The sequence below is a fragment of the Polyodon spathula genome, chromosome 2, assembly GCF_017654505.1.
Source record: "Polyodon spathula isolate WHYD16114869_AA chromosome 2, ASM1765450v1, whole genome shotgun sequence".
NCBI classification, from domain to species: Eukaryota; Metazoa; Chordata; class Actinopteri; order Acipenseriformes; family Polyodontidae; genus Polyodon; species Polyodon spathula.
The window spans coordinates 10,182,621-10,199,827 of NC_054535.1; the positions used below are offsets into that span (position 1 = coordinate 10,182,621).

At 37.2% G+C, this 17,207-nt stretch overlaps 1 protein-coding gene across 2 annotated transcripts; it reads left to right on the forward strand.

Moving 5' to 3' along the window:
• The first annotated feature begins 1,634 nt into the window (after positions 1-1,634).
• On the forward strand, positions 1,635-16,940 carry bod1l1 (biorientation of chromosomes in cell division 1-like 1). 2 transcript variants are annotated; one of them, XM_041276086.1, is made up of 23 exons: positions 1,635-1,857; positions 2,284-2,408; positions 3,950-4,143; positions 4,614-5,150; positions 6,455-6,604; positions 7,554-7,720; positions 7,873-7,996; positions 8,504-8,521; positions 8,647-8,782; positions 9,002-9,083; positions 9,201-11,877; positions 11,984-12,057; positions 12,253-12,343; positions 13,109-13,185; positions 13,388-13,469; positions 13,608-13,675; positions 13,798-13,891; positions 14,557-14,624; positions 14,710-14,779; positions 14,955-15,022; positions 16,414-16,501; positions 16,597-16,652; positions 16,747-16,940. In XM_041276086.1, exons 1-23 carry the CDS (start codon positions 1,741-1,743, stop codon positions 16,825-16,827), a joined length of 5,244 nt encoding a protein of 1,747 aa, XP_041132020.1. In that variant the 5' UTR covers positions 1,635-1,740; the 3' UTR covers positions 16,828-16,940. The 2 variants fall into 2 exon arrangements, with proteins under 2 accessions (XP_041132020.1, XP_041132031.1); XM_041276097.1 differs by lacking the exon at positions 8,504-8,521 and having other exon boundaries at positions 16,747-16,939.
• Positions 16,941-17,207: the final 267 nt, after the last annotated feature.

Consider the following 17,207-nt stretch of genomic DNA (forward strand, 5'->3'; position numbering starts at 1 on the left):
CCACCACATTTCACAGTGGGTGCGAGACACTGTGGCTTGTAGGCCTCTCCAGGTCTCCGTCTAACCATTAGACGACCAGGTGTTGGGCAAAGCTGAAAATTGGACTCATCTGGGGGTGCTTCAGCAAGGCTGGAATCTGGAAGATTTGTCTTTGTGAAGGACGCATGAATCAAATCAAGTACAAGGTTGTCCTGGAAGAAAACTTGCTTCCTTCTGGTCTGACAATGTTCCCCAACTCTGAGGACTGATTTTTCCAGCAGGACAATGCTCCATGCCACACAGCCAGGTCAATCAAGGTGTGGATGGAGGACCACCAGATCAAGACCCTGTCATGGCCAGCCCAATCTCCAGACCTGAACCCCATTGAAAACCTGTGGAATGTGATCAAGAGGAAGATGGATGGTCACAAGCCATCAAACAAAGCCGAGCTGCTTGAATTTTTACGCCAGGAGTGGCATAAAGTCACCCAACATCAATGTGAAAGACTGGTGGAGAGCATGCCAAGACGCATGAAAGTTGTGCTTGAAAATCAGGGTTATTCCACCAAATATTGATTTCTGAACTCTTCCTAAGTTAAAACATTAGTATTGTGTTGTTAAGCAATGAATATGAACTTATTTTCTTCGCATTATTCGAGGTCTGACAACACTGCATCTTTTTTGTTATTTTGACCAGTTGTCATTTTCTGCAAATAAATGCTCTAAATGACAATATTTTTATTTGGAATTTAGGAGAAATGTTGTCAGTAGTTTATAGAATAAAACAAAAATGTTCATTTTACCCAAACACATACCCATAAATAGTAAAACCAGAGAAACTGATAATTTTGCAGTGGTCTCTTAATTTTTTCCAGAGCTGTGTGTGTGTGTATGTAGAATGTATGTGTGTGTATATATATATATGATTATATGTGAAATATATATATATATATATATATATATATATATATATATACATTTTACACACGTTTTGGCTCGTAATTGATTTAAAAAAAAAAAAAAAAAAAAAAAAAAAAAGTTACCTTAACAAGTTTTTGGTTTTGTTTCATTTTGGCTGTACTTTCAGCCAAAGACTGTCGTGTATTGTTTTCAAACCAGTAAACTTATTGAAATGCATTGATGAACCAGAGCCATCTGATGACGGACGCCCTCGTGCTTAGCATATTTATTTATATACTGTATTGTATGCTGTTTGCCCCCTGCTGGACATGACATATGAATAATTCAATAATGTATATATTTTTGTATTTCCACTACAGCCCCTTTTGCTGGGAATAAGGTTGCCGTGCTTGGGTTTGCTTGTCATGTTTTAATAGTTGTATTAAATCTTACTCCGTATCTTGACGGTAATGCCTGCACGTTTGTTGAGCCGTGTAGGGTAGCATACTAATGCTGGCTTCTTGAATACCTAAGGCAAGTATCAGATATCGTGAGAACTGTTCTACAGTTCTGTACGAGCTGCTTCGGCACACCTCATGTTGCTTTCGGTGTGCAGAACTGGGCTGCAATAAGCACCGGTCATCCGATGGGGCCGCTGTTTAAACGGCTATTTCATAATTAAGGCAACTGCAGTACCTTCTTTATCCTGTTTTGAAACGGTCTTTCTGGTTTCAGCTTCCGGGTCGAGCAGTTCCCGGCATAAAGCAATCAAAACAGTGGCTGAGACGGAATACGAGAGGTCTGGAGTATTTATCATTTAATGATATATTCTTCGTTTTAAAGGCACCGCTGAGGACTAGCGATGGCTGGTTTACCACCCGGGGACCCGAAGCTCGTCTCTATGATTGTGAATCATTTAAAAAGTCAAGGGCTTTTTGACCAGTTCAGAAGAGATTGCTTGGCTGATGTGGACACAAAGGTACTGTATGCATAATAGTTGTATTACAGCCATATTACATACCCTGTGATCATGTGTTGTGCATACTCAATGTAGCCTCTGTTTTGCAATTGCGTTTTTTATTATTATAGTTACTAAAAGTAACGATCTCTCAGCAATAATATATCGTAACCCGCAATTATATTAGAATGGTTTGAAGCCTTCATTGATCTTTATTTTAATACTGCAGAATGTTATGGACAGCAACGCTTTTCGTTAAACATACGAGTGAGATTTTAGATTATCATCACACTGTAATTATCTGACTTTAATCGATATGTGTTTTTATTAATTTATTTCTGTGTATGTATTCGTGTGTGTTAACACAAGCTACAGTAGTTGCTCTGTAATTATAAAATACCGATAATTTTTTTTTTTTTTTTTTTTTTAACGTGTTCCCCCTTTCAGCCTGCTTACCTGAATTTAAGACAGCGCGTGGATAATTTTGTGTCCAACCACCTTTCCAATCATACCTGGAGCCCGCACCTAAATAAGAACCAGCTGAGGAACAACATCAGGCAGCTTGTTCTGCAGTAAGTCACTCTGCAAGCGACTCGGTACAGTAACCCTTTCGAGCATGCCGATCGCATATAAGCAATATACCCCCATATAAAGCAATTATAATAACATTTTCAATGAAAATATATTTTTAAATTGCATCCAAAACTACTACTTTCAGCTATTTGAGGGTTAATATATTTTTTTAAGGTTTGTGTAATATGTATTTAATTTAATAGTCCAATTTAATCATTCACTTTTGAAAATGAATAAGTTATGCATGTCAGTGGAGGAAACCTGCTTAGTTTAGCAGCCCACCAAATAGGAGTGGAAGCAATTGCTGGGATTATCAGATGGTTTCAAAGACCCCAGTTAGCACTGATCTTGGATTATCGACACAATGTAATCTGGGATTAGTGTTAATTGGGATCTGTGAAACCCGCTGTTTTTGTTTATAGTAGTTATGTTTGAAAAGTGCTGGAGTAAAAGTGATCTAAATGACTACAAATTAAACAGTCTACATTACTGAAAGAGTAGCTGGAAAAAAAAAAAGTTAAGAATGTAAAATGCATGCGTTGTATCCTGACGGTGAGTGAATGAAGTTAGGAATATAAAATGCATGCATTGTATTCTGATGGTAAGTGAATGAAGGTATGAATATAAAATGCATGCATTGTATTCTGATGAGTGAATGAAGGTATGAATAGAATATGCATGCATTGTATTCTGATGAGTGAATGAAGGTATGAATAGAAAATGCATGCATTGTATTCTGATGAGTGAATGAAGGTATGAATAGAAAATGCATGCATTGTATTCTGATGAGTGAATGAAGGTATGAATAGAAAATGCATGCATTGTATTCTGATGAGTGAATGAAGGTATGAATAGAAAATGCATGCATTGTATTCTGATGAGTGAATGAAGGTATGAATAGAAAATGCATGCATTGTATTCTGATGAGTGAATGAAGGTATGAATAGAAAATGCATGCATTGTATTCTGATGAGTGAATGAAGGTATGAATAGAAAATGCATGCATTGTATTCTGATGAGTGAATGAAGGTATGAATAGAAAATGCATGCATTGTATTCTGATGAGTGAATGAAGGTATGAATAGAAAATGCATGCATTGTATTCTGATGAGTGAATGAAGGTATGAATAGAAAATGCATGCATTGTATTCTGATGAGTGAATGAAGGTATGAATAGAATATGCATGCATTGTATTCTGATGAGTGAATGAAGGTATGAATAGAAAATGCATGCATTGTATTCTGATGAGTGAATGAAGGTATGAATAGAAAATGCATGCATTGTATTCTGATGAGTGAATGAAGGTATGAATAGAAAATGCATGCATTGTATTCTGATGAGTGAATGAAGGTATGAATAGAAAATGCATGCATTGTATTCTGATGGGTGAATGAAGGTATGAATAGAAAATGCATGCATTGTATTCTGATGGTGAGTGAATGAAGGTATGAATAGAAAATGCATGCATTGTATTCTGATGAGTGAATGAATAGCTATAACCTTAGCAATCTGAATGTGTTTGTTTATTTCTCATTTCAGATCAGGAATGTTGGAGGCTGGTGTTGACAGAATAATTACCCAGGTTGTGGATCCCAAGATCCACCACAAATTTAAACCACAGGTGGAACGAGTCGTTCATGATTATTTAACCTCTATAAACCAAAAGGAATCTGATCAGATAGTTAGTTCAGCCCAGATTGAAGAGAAGCAAGATTATTTCATAGCAACTCCAGGTATTGTATTTTTAAAAGATTTATCTTGGGATATATATGTCCATCCACCCATCCATCCATTTAATTCATACTGACATTCATGTACTTTTTTAATATGTATGTTTAGCATCCCTGGAATTGCTGTTTTGTTGAATTGGTTCACATTTTACAGTGAGTCCCCAAGTGTTTTTTTTATGTGCTGTGTCACAGTTATCATTTAACCATGCCACAAGTCCCTCACCATCGGTGAACCAGGGTGGCACGAGGTTTGGTTTCTTATCTGACCTACAAAGAGAGCTTTAAGCACTTAGGTATATGCAGCCCAACATAGCTCTGTAGTGTTCTTTCTGAATGTGGACATCAGAACGGTAAAGAGAGTACTAAAGCGAATACATGCAGGGAAGGAATTTGATTGTTTAAACTTTAACTTAACACTGCGCCTTTTCAGTGAGTTTTGTTAACAGTAATATCTAATTGGTTTTGCTATTCAGGAACTTCCTCTGGGCCAAGTACTACCGTAGCCAGTGATGCCATGTCTATTCTGGATACAATTACATCCTTAAACCAAGAGGCAAGTGCAGCCTGGGCATCAACAGAGAGCATAGCAGGGAAGAGCGTTGACAGAACAGCCAGGAGAGGCAGTTCACAGATTGCTGATGGTGGGTTAGAGAAAGAAAAGTACCTGGAAGAATCGATGGGAAAAGAGAAGGCAGACCTGGACGAGGCAGTGGAGGAGAGCTGTGCCGTTGAGGAAGAAACCCCAGAGAATGCTCTTCAGGCTAGCGAGGATGCTTTACACACAGTCCAGGAGATCAGCGACCCGATTGAGCCAAGCAAGGAAACCGCAGAGGAGAGTGAAGACCCTGAGAATATGAGTGATAAGCGAGAGGAAGGAAAAGAAAAGAATGTCTCTAAAACAAAAGAAGAAGCAGCAGAAGCAGCTCCAACAGAAAAGGAGGGCGAGGAGCAGAAAGCACCTAGCGAGAAGCATATTATTAAACAGAAAGCCAGGGAGAGACTAAAAGAAGGTAAAAGAAAACAAGAGAGTCGTGCCAGCTGTGAAATCCTGCATTAGCATTTAAAGGGTTACTGCCATAGCTGTAAAGGTTTTTAGGGCTAAGTAACATACAAACAACTTTTATACAGAAGACATCAGTTAAATCTTGATCTTTGTGCTGAAGTGGAAACAAATATATATATATATATATATATATATATATATATATATATATATATATATATATATATATATATATATATATATATATATATATATATATATATATATATATATACACACACACACACACACACACATATATATATATATATATATATATATATATATATATATATATATATATATATATATATATATATATATATATATATGTATGTGTGTGTGTGTGTGTATATATATATATATACACACACACATACATACACGCACAACAATCACAAAAACACATTTTGTAGTTGAGTTAGCAGACAAAGCAACCAATACATTATATAAAAGAAAATATAAAGCACTAAAATATAACTTCATTATAGTAGTGTCAATTATCTGATCTTTGATCAACCTTACTGTCTAATTAACCGAATGCACCTGTAATCACGTGATTAATTGCATGTGGTGTATTACAGACACAGCTTCTGCTGCTAAAACGCCTATGAGATTTAGCTGCCAAAACATGGACCAGGAGACTGAGGCAAATGAAAGTTACAGAATTATTCAGACCACCAAAACCTTAGATGGAGCATTGTGTGCTTAAAATTCTTGCAATTAAGCAAATTAAATGTCACGTCATTCTTGATCTTTCTTCTGTTTTGTCAGTAAGGGCTGCAGATCATGCCTATGATGTTGAGCAGCGAAGAAATTTTATTTTATTCATTTCAGTTGCATGTTATTACAATGCCTTAACAGCAAGTATCAAAGTGTAGAAACGTTTTACTGAATTTTTGAAGTTTAATGATTCCTTAAGTTCTGTAATGTGTTAAACTTTAAAGATTTTCAGAGATTGGTATACAGTATGTTTAATTAAAGTATTTCATTATTTTAACTGTAGGTGTTAAAGTTTTACTGAATTGCATTAATGTAATGATCTGTAAAGCTTTGTAATGTTGTATGCTTAATGTGATAGAATAGGTAACTAGCTATATATCATCAGTAGGTACTTGTGTACTATGTGCATGTTAACTTTATTCAATACATTATTAAAGGTACAGTAATTGTGATCAATTATGCAAACTGGTATCAATTCCAATTAGTTCAGATAATTGACTCTCTACTGTGTTATTATTCTTTTATATATATATATATGTATAATTTCAGAGTATTCTTTGGAGGACTCGGACCTGGAAGGGCTTAGTGATATCTCTGTGAGCTCCGTCCACACCAGTGACTTGTCCTCCTTCGATGAGGAGAGTGAAGAGGAGCCTCCACTTTCTGACAGCACAGAGGAGGGAGAGATCACTTCGGAGGGTAAAGCATCTGTGGCAGTTCAGCAACAGATTACCTTTATACTTGTAAAACATGATAGCAGGTTTTTACTGTGTATTACACTGCAGTTCCTCCAGAACAACCTCAAAGGGATGGTTTTAATGGAGGAAAACCCTCAGATTGTGTACCAATTAAGACTGGCCAGCTGGTCGCAAGTAGGGAAGTTTATATTGTTTTCTGATCAAGGCAATGTACAAATATAAAATACTTGTCAGGTTTATAAAAATGACTAAGAAACAAACAAAAAAGCTTGCTTCACACTTTCACAGTGTTTGCCTGTATTTCAGTAATTTGATCCTTTCTTTAGGTGATAATTTGATTTTTTTCATCAACTCAATATTTAATTCTATCCAAGTTTTGTACTAGTTGTTTCATGATAACTTTGTACACTTAAAATAGGTTTATTTGTCTTTGCTTTTATTTTGCACAAAATAGGGCCCATTGTATGAAACTGTTCTTTATTTAGCATCAGCATCTCTAGAAACAGACATCTGCACTCTTCACTAGATGTGATCACAGTCAAACCACAGGTTTCATTTTCAGCTGCTTAGAAGGTGGAACAAGTTTTGCACCAGCCTGGCATTACACTGACTTTAAAGTTTCAAACAACACTGACTTACAAAAAAATGTAGAGATTGTAAACCAAGTTTGAAAATCCCATTGTCTGCAATGTATGCCAATTCATGTGGTCACATGATGCAGTGGAAGTCAAGCAAGTATTCCATTTAATGACTCGAAACCTGCTAATAAAAAGCAGTCACAATGCGGGTCATGGCAGCTTGAGCCCTCAGGCAAGTCCCTTCTTGGTTTTAACATTCCTAAAACAAGTTCTCAATAATAGTGCCTTTATAAATGATCGTGGTATCAAAAATGAATTTATGTTGGTAACAAGTGGACTAGCTAAGCATCTGTCAATTTGTTTTTACAAAAGATGAAGAGTACCAGGAGACAAAAACAAACAGCACAGCAAGAGAAGAGAATGAAGATCGTAAACCCAGAGCAGGACGGCAAGCCTACGTCCACAAGCCTTTCCTTTACTCTAAGTACTACAGTGATTCTGACGATGAGGTGACTGTGGAACAGCGACGACGGTCTATTGTAAGTAGAGGTCTCGTGACTGGTTTACATTTATCATGATATACTGCTCTCCAGTGTACTGTGTGTTAGTCCTTTACGTTTGCAGTGGTGCATGCAAGAACATACTGGCAGTGTAGCTTTGTCCTGACAAGTTTTTTGTTTTGTTTTCACAGGCTAAAGACAAAGAAGAGAGGCTGTTGAAGAGGCAGCAAAACCGAGAGAAATTGGAGGAGAGGCGCAAACACAAAGCTGCAGAGAAAGGAAAGCCTCAAGAAACTCTGCATTCGGTGGAACAAGGTACTGCCACCCAGGACAGTTCATGATGTGCTTTAATGTGTTGTTCTGCCTTATTTGTAACTGTTTCAGACTTTATAATTCTCACTGACACTTGCCATTACACTTGGCACAAAGGAAGATTGGTATTTCATTTGTCAGAAACATAGGGCTCATTAAGTACTTGACTAGCAGAGGACAATGTGTGGGCTGTAATGGGTTTAGGCAAAATAACTTCTCAGTGGTTCGTAACTGTTAATAAATTGTACTGTGTGGTAATTAATACTGTTTAGATTTTCTTCCAACAGGCAGTTAACACATTTTTTTTTCTTTTATTTCTGTTTTGCTCCATTGTAACGCGCATATACAGTACTTTGTATATCTAGATGGTTAAGTCACACTTTTAGGTAATCATTAAAGAAACTTGAGGGACGAAACAGAAAGTTTCAGGTCATAGTTTTGAAAGTTTAAAGCCATGTAAGGTGTTTCTCGGACTGCTGTTAACTGCTAATGCTCTTGTTTAACCCACAGATGTCCAGATGATCAACGGTTCGTAAAGCAAATTTTGTTTTGCATGATAAATCTGTGGTATATATATATATAATATACTGTATGTTTATTTTTAATGTTTTTAAAGTGTTTCTAGTTTTAGTGACCTTTTATATCGGTTTCAGACAAAGTTCAAAGGAAGACGGGGACAGTGTCGCCAAGTTCAGACTCCCAGGGAGCGAGTGTTAAAGAGGCCCTTAAAGAGCAGAAAGTACTGGAGAAGAAAGTGGCTATCAGCAGGAGAAGGAAGAGAAACTCAAGGTGAGAAAGAATACATGCAGACAACAAAAGTGCTGCAGTATGGGAATTTACCACCTGTTTTGTAAGGAACAAGCACCCTGTTATTCCATAAAAATCTTGCTTTGATGCTATTAGTACAGTAGAGAAAATGAGAATTAAATGCACATTTTTTCTCTTGCACATTTAGATCCACTCATGAAACACTCGAGTCATTTTTATTTTGATTCTTTTCATTTTCAGAAAAGACGGGGATGATGGTACTAGTCAAAAGAGAAAACGTGAACCAGAAGATGAATTCAAGGAACTACTGAAGAAGGCTGAGGTAAAATGCATTTTGACTGTCAAATACAGTAATTAATCCAGGCACTCTACAGCAGTGGTAAAAACTTTATTGTTTCTGTTAGTGATTCAATCTAAAGTACTTTTTTTTCTGTAACAGACATCAGAAACATATGCAAAGGATCCAAAACCACCTTCTTCAAAAAGCCAGTTGCTGAAGCCTGTTCGAAGACTTTCAGAGTCTGTTCAGTCTGCAGAAGAAAGCAAGCATGAACACAGGAGGAAAAGATCAGGCAGCACTGTTTCCACATCTCCACAAGCTGATGAAACTGCAGCAGAAGTGGGAGAGTTGAAAGAACCCAAAAAGCTGCTGGAAAAAGTTAAAGTCCACTCTTTTCTATCAGACCTTGATCCAAGTTATGATGAAACCTACAAACCAAGAGCCACAGGAAAAATTGAAAAGCATCTTAAAAAGGAGACAATTTCTGATGCAGAAACAGAGTCTGGGAAAAAGAAGGAAGTTAAACATCCGAAAGAAAAAAGTGAAAAGGAAAGAAGTATGCTGGACGATAAAGTCAAACACAAGAGCAAAAGTGACAAGGCGCAGAAAACCGGTGATGCTGCTGAGCATCATGCATCAGAAGGTAAAGGGATGGAGAATTTGCAGAAGGACAGTGGTCATCAAGTTAAGGCTTCATCTGACGAAAAGTCTGATAGAAAGAGCAAAGTTAAAAATGACAGGAAATGTTTGACTTCGGTCAAGGATGTTAGGCTGGTGATTTCAGAGGTGACCTCCGAGGATGTTTTGCACAAAGACGGCACAAGAAAGGTCAAAATATCTTTAGCTGATCAACCGAAAGCGGAGCAGAAGGTAAAGGGTGACCGGTCATTGGTTAGAAGTGACACTAAAGTTCAGCTCGGTGCAGGATGTAGTTCGAAGGAGAATCCTGTCTCTCAAAATAAAGTGGAAAGTTCTTCTGAAGACAGGTCTGATATGGAGCTTGGATCTGAGAGTGGTAGAAAAAAAGAAAAGCTCCTCAAAGATATTAAAAAGAGATCCAAGAGCTATTCTGATGATAGGCATGTGGAAAAGATTAGATCCAGGACCGAGAACAAAGAGGCCAAAGCAAGTGACAAAGAAGGCCTGGGCCCTGAAAGCAAGTCAAAGGTGGATCAATCATCAAAGGAGAGCCATCACACTGAGAAGAGTCACTTGGGTGCGGACGTTGATCGAAAATCCAAGGATTCTGACTCCTGTTTAGAAGTAAAAGCAGCTACAGAATCAGAGAGTGAAAGCACCGGACGATCTAGTTCACAGAGAGACAGCAGTCACAAACTGAAAGCAGAAAAGCCTGCTTCAAAATCTGCTAAAGGAACATCAAGTTCAAAGACAGAAAAGAAATCTCAGGGAACTGAACACAAAAGTAAAAGTGCAAAACCAAGCCACAGACTGGAGGCGTTGAAGGAGAGGAAAAAGGAAGGTGGCATCAAGGAAGAAAAGAAGGCTCCTGTTGAAAAGCCTCAGAGTAAAACTAAAGAAGACACCCAAGAGATGCTAGAAAATGAGCAAGAAAGCAAAGAGGTCAAGAAGGCTGTGGATAAAAAATTCAGCATAAAAGAAATAGAGTCTGATAAGCGGAAAGGAAGTACATCTGTATCGCAGGTTTCAGGTAGTCTGACTGATGTTTCTGAACAAGAAGGTAGTACCACAGAGGGCAGTTCAACATCACCACAGGATATTGAAGTCATAGACAACCTTAACCGTTCTGTACAGGAAAATGTGCCTGTGAGCCTGACTGCCTTTGCAGCTTCTGAAACTACAGAACCAGAGGAAGGTGCTTCAGTGTGCAGGTCTGAATCTGATCATACCGGTTTGGAAGGAAAAGGCAGCCCAACAGAGATTGTCTCAAAAACCGTTTTGGCTAAAGACAACAGTATGGAATCTGAAGCTGTAGATACTGTTTCATACAAAATTGCTGCAAGTAATTTGACTCCTGAACTTGAAGTGAAAACACCAGTGGCAGCTGTTCCAGTAGTGCGTGGCACTGGTTCTGGACAGGAATTGAAAGAGGCTGAGGCAGAGAGTTCTAAACAAGACACACCGGCATCTCAAGATGCTGAGTCACTGACAAACAATCAAGAAATAGTGGTTGAGCTTGGAGACCCAGCTCCTGTACATGAAGATGAAACCAATAAAGAGGCATCTAAAACTAAGGAGGAGGCTGATTTTCTGGTGAAGAATGTGGAGTTGGAAGAAGAATCGACCACTCCAGTGGAAATTAAATATAACCAAGAGGGCAAAGTAGACTGTGTTGATCAACAAGAAGCAGCAACTGAAGGTGTCTGTAAAGAAGAAAGAAAAGAAGTCCAAAGAGCTGATGAGGTTTCTGTACACGAGGAACTACCCATTATTAACCTGCCCAGTGGTGACTCGCTTACCAATATCAAACAGAGAACTGAGCAGCCTGCCCCCATTTCCATTCAAGAACATGAAGAACCAGACCTGAAGACTAAAGAAGCAGCCTTGGCATTGCTTTCCATGGATCCACAGATCCCAGTTCAGGTTGAAGAAGAAACACAGACACAGTTATTAGCTGAAGCCATACCACGAGAAAGCTCACTGGTGGAAGCTGATGTGGGTGGTTTCAGTAGTACTCAGAAGTCAGACGTGATACCAGAAAATGAATGTCTTGGAGCAGCAGAGCACAAAGAGTCAGCTCTACTGGTTAGAGAACCAGAAGAAAAGAAGGAAGACACAGAGGAGATGATAAAAGAGGGACCATCACTGGGAAATGATGAAAGTGAAGTACCTCCTGAAAAAGACACTGCAAAGAAAGGTGACCTACTTTTATTTTTGTATTAATTTAATTTTCATAATGTTTTCTAGTCGGTATACCTGATATTGGAGCATTTCATGATTTGTGATGTTTAACTTTTGAACAGATGAAGCCACCAATGAAAGTGAATCTAAAAAGAAGGATAAAGGAATGCCTGGAACTACATCTCAAGACAAACAGGTTTGTATGGGGGGGGGGGGGTAATTATAAAGACAGGGTTTGGTGTAATTTAGCTTTTTTAAGGACCATACATTATTCAGTCCATTGATAATTAAAAATGAATAAATATGATTTGTAACACAGCTATTTTCACAGACACAAATTGGCACTAATCAGCCATTTTAAATGTTAATCTTTGATTAATTTATGTTAAAGGAAGCAGAAATAAAAGATACTTCCAAAGAGGGAAAGACTCCTCGAAGAGGTAGACTGCCCAAAACCTCTGCCAGTCGTGTGAAGGACACTGGTAGGTGGAAGTATCATCTTCCTGCATGTCTGTCTGTATGGGGTCTCGTCCTGGATACTGTGGCTTCTCCTTATTCTCACACCACAATAAACCAGATTGTAACAGAGGACCTTTAAATGTGTACCATGTCCTGGTTTCATGAGAAATGTCTGAAGTGCTATGGCTAAAAAAAACATCTGGGGTGGAAGCCAACTCTCTTGAGCCCAAATAGCTATTTCTTTTTAAAATCTTTTTTGAAAACTAAGATCTAGGTGGAAGGTTTTAGAGTTTGCATGATTTAAAATCAAACTTATTATTTTTTTTTTTTCTAAAATACATTTAAACACCTTCTAAATGCCAAAGGTTCTCATATGCTGTCAAATTGTATGATAACAAGTATTGCAGGCATTGCTCTTCATGGCTATCACTATTAAGAATGCCAGTGTTATTCTAACACTAATATAAACAAGTGCACCCACATTAAAGCTCATGAAAACATAAGCAGGAAACCTAAGACGTCCTGGCTGCTGCTGTTCTTGCAGAAGATCATCTATTAATCTTCGCCATGGTTCACTGCAAAAAAAATAAATAAAATCTCTGAATGTAGCTAAGAAAAGATAGTCACATGATCATGTTTCCACAGCTAGTTTGATAATGTAATACATGCCATGCTAAATTTTAGCACTGTAGTGGCCCCTACCCTGTAGATTATATGTGTTTCTATGTTTCTTAAAATTGCATTTCTTTTTTGGTTCATTTTAATTAACTGCTTATTGTAACGTACAGCAGATGGACAGGTCAGTGGGCATCCTGTGGAAAACAAGAAAGGAGAGAACAAAGATTTCCCACTGATTCCTCCTCATGTAAGTTTTATATAGTTTATCAAGTCCTATATAATTAAAATATACTGCCGGTTTATTAAAAAAAAAAGTAGGTTCCCTTTTGTCAAACTCTGATCATAATACCAATTTGTGTTACAGAATGCACTGATTAGTAGTTGTGGTTGGTAATAACACAAATATATTAATCTTGCTTCATCTTCTGTTTTAAATATCTTTTATTTAGGAAGGAAACACTGATATTCCTTTAGATGAGGACAAAGCTGATTACTCAGAAAGCTCAGAGCCAAATCCTGCCACAGAAACAGGTAACTGGTATTTTGCAAAAACATTTTTTTATTTACTTAATAATACGTACAAAAATCATAAAATAAAGTATGATGCCATAGTTTTGATAGTCTAGAATTGGTGATATTTTAATATACACTTTTTCTATTAATTTGCAGGAAAAACATGCAGTAAACTAGAAGCAACAGAAGAAACTGAGATGCTGTCAGCAGAAACATTGTTGGAGGTCAATGTTTCACTATTTTGTTGTTTTTTTTTTATTTTGTATTTATTTATTTATTTTGAATGATATTTCACATTTGCACCAGATTTGGACATGAAAATATTGTTGGTATTTGTCTGCTTCAGGAAAACAAGTCTGAAGGTGTTGGGAAGGAGACGTCCCTGGAAAACGAACCTAAACGTACACAGCGGCAGCAGTTACAAACCACAGGAGATGAAGGTAGGAATAATGTGATCTTCATCCTGTGAGTGAACAATACCCACTCTCCTCCTTTTCATTAAAAAGAAACACAACATGACTGTATTTCTGCTGTTTGGACCTTCTCCACTTGAGTACTTGTAAATCAGACTAAACATCCTGCTCTTAAATTGGTGAAAAGTCAAGCAAGTTTACTTAGTAACTTTTTCATTATAAGTTTGTCCTTAGCCAATAGATTCTCAAAGCTGTTGCAGAGGTAGTAAGATCATATTTTGGACTGTTATATAATATAAACAACTCCATGCTAAATGTGTTGACCGTAACATTGACCTTGTGACTGTTGTTGTTTTTTCTGCTGTATAGAGACTGTACAGTATACATTCAGTTACTGTGTTTGCATTTGATTAATAAGATCAATTCCGTTGTGCTGAAGGTAAATGAACTGTTTCGTTGGCAGTTTATTTTTTCATATGGCCTATACAGATCGCATGCTTTGAGATGGCGTCTTTACAGTTTGTACACCCCTGTATTCTATGAATTTCTCAATACATTTTAAGTGTTGGTGTTGACCAGTACAAATTAACTGTTTAACTGTCAGGAATTCTTTGTTTTTGATATCAATAACCCCCAGTTTGTAAGTGTAAGATTAAATTGAGTAAATATTGAGTGATCTTTTTTTTTTTCAGGTCAGCAATATTTGGGTCAGGAATTGGAGATGAAAGAGGAGTGTAAAGAGTCTGAAATCAAATCTGATGTAAGTTGGGGAAGGATGAAAATATATACACAACACTCTAGTTTGGTGTTTGTTTAGTGATAAAACCTTTTTTTCTTAAATATAGAATGGAAAGGCGGAAATGACAGACAAAAAGAGGAGAGGAAGAGGAAGACCAAAACGGGTATCTGTTTCAAGTAAGTATATATCTTCCATAAGCTGTCAATGCAAGTACTTGATGAAGTCTCTCTTTTAAACATATTTAAAGGTTATTGGTCTGTGATTTACAATAAGAGTTAGGAGTTGTAATGATTGATACTGAGATGACTTGTACTGTAGTTCACGTATTTATTCTCTATATTGTATTTTCAGGTGAACCAATGCTGGCGAAAGAAGAGGAAGCTGAAAACAAAGTAGTGAGTGCTGAAAAATTAGAAGAGGTAGCCAAATTCATTTACTTCACTTTACTCCCCTTGAGTTTGTTTTATATTAGAAAAAAAGATTAGCTCCCTATGATCATCATTCCAGTCTTGAGGTGATTTGCAAAGGAGATGCATTCCCTAGAAATACAAATACAAACCAGTGGTTATGCTTGTTTAGAAATCTTGTCGAGCCTAATTCCCTGAGTTAAGTGTAATTCCCCCTTTTACAATATGGGCGCTGAAAATTGATGTGCTCAGTTAAGTATTAAATCCATGGCTTGATTTTTTGCTGGAGTGCCAAAAATACAGTAATCACTAACCTTTTTAGATGAGCTGCATTTGAACTGTGTCTGACTGAGTTTTAAATATTATTAACAGTTCTCTTATCAGGCTTTGTGCCAGAGTTCTTTACGACTGCAGTAGTAAAACCTCTTCTTTAGAAGCCCATCCTTGATCCCACTGCTCCTAATAATAAGACCTATTTCCAATCTCCCTTTTCTGTCCAAAGTGTTAGTCTGGCTTCAAACCTTATCATAGTACTGAGACAGCACTAATCCAAGTAGTGAATGATGTTCTGCTGTCCTCCGACTTGGGCTCACCTTCGCTTCTTGTTTTACTTGATTTAAGTGCAGCTTTTGATCCCATTGATCACTCTCTCTTTTAATTGATCGTCTTGAACATGTGGTGGGATTGTCAGGCACTGTCTTGTCTTGGTTCTGGTCCTATCTCTCAAACAGCTTTCAGTTTATAAAAATTGAAGAGAAGACCTCCATTTTATTACTTTTTGTAGGTTTTTTAGGTTACTTGTGGGGTCCCTCAGGGTTAAGTTCTTGGTTCAATTTTATTTTCTCTTTCTATGTTAGACTTGGGTGACATCATTGGTAGACATGGGTTAGTTTCCACTGTTATGCTGATGATACTCAGCTTTACTAGTCCCTCAAACAGGACTATGTATCTGCTGCTATTTTGAATATCCGTCTTGCTGACATTAAGAACTGGGTGTTTAATAACTTTTTAATGTTAAATGTGAAGTGATGATACTGGGGTCTCAAAGAAAACTGTAAAGATACACATTTGATTGTTTTATCTGATGGATTCTACAGATTTTAGAGCAGAAGTAAAAAAAAAAACTAGGTGTTATATTTGATACAGAATTTTCTTTCGAAGCACACATTAAAAATGTCACAAAAATGTATTTTTCATTTAAGAAATATTGCAAGACTGAGACGTAGTCTTTCCAGGCAGGATGCAGAGAGATTAATGCGTGCTTTTATATCCTCTAGGATTGACTACTGCAAAACTTAAATGTAGTGAATAGGGCCCAAAGCCTCAGAAAAGATTAAGAGGTTTTGGGGTTTTTTTAAAAGAATAATCTGAGAACACCTTTACATCTGTATTTGATATGATAGGGTAAAGAATCTAAACAACCCAAAACTGAAAAGCAGACTGCTGCAGCAGAAATGCCCACAGAGGAACCTCCCCTGGTGAAAGGAGCAGGTAAGTGTTGAACAATTAAAATAAATAGTTTTTATGTATAAACGCACAAGACCTCAACACTTAACCTGATATTATTTGCTGTAATATTTGTGCAGGTGAACCATCTGTGAGTAAAGATGAAATTGGCGACGCTGAAGATCAGATCTCTGATGTAAGTTGCTTTGTTATTTGCCATTGAGTTACAGCATCACTGTTAAGATGTTGTGTTCGTGTTGTATTCACCACATTTCATGTTTAATGTGTAGAATGAAGACGAGAGAAAGTCAGCTCGCAGAGGAAGACCCTCAGGTAAGTGTGCATCAAAACTGAAGAAACTTGTAGTTTGATTGAAGTGTTAAGGCAGTGGATGCACTCATACATTCCCATTAAGGCTTCAGTATATCCACAGAGCACGTGTAGAATCTGTTATGGTAGTCTATCCCAGCATCGGCCACTTAGTTGTGATAGGTCAGCCATAGCAAATGTTCATTCTTGAGAGACTTGCTTGAAGGGGACTGTACAGCAATATTAAGACTTGGATAGTTCCCATTTAATAACTTCCTTACCTAGCTTTAAAATCAATAGACCCTTGAGATGCAATAGGTGGTTTTTAAGGTTGTCAGAATTATGTTCAAACTACGTACATTTGAGGGAACAAATGTTTTTGTGAAGTGTTTACAGCATTTTTATTGGTTGTCCACCTCATCTGCATGAATTTTAAATAACT

Coding starts and splice junctions, on each gene's coding strand:
- bod1l1 (XM_041276086.1), top strand. CDS start 1,741: ATGGCTGGTTTACCACCCGGGGACCCGAAGCTCGTCTCTATGATTGTG. Junction 12,344..13,108: donor CAGTCGTGTGAAGGACACTG/GTAGGTGGAAGT, acceptor TGTAACGTACAG/CAGATGGACAGGTCAGTGGG. Junction 13,892..14,556: donor ACAAACCACAGGAGATGAAG/GTAGGAATAATG, acceptor TTTTTTTTTCAG/GTCAGCAATATTTGGGTCAG.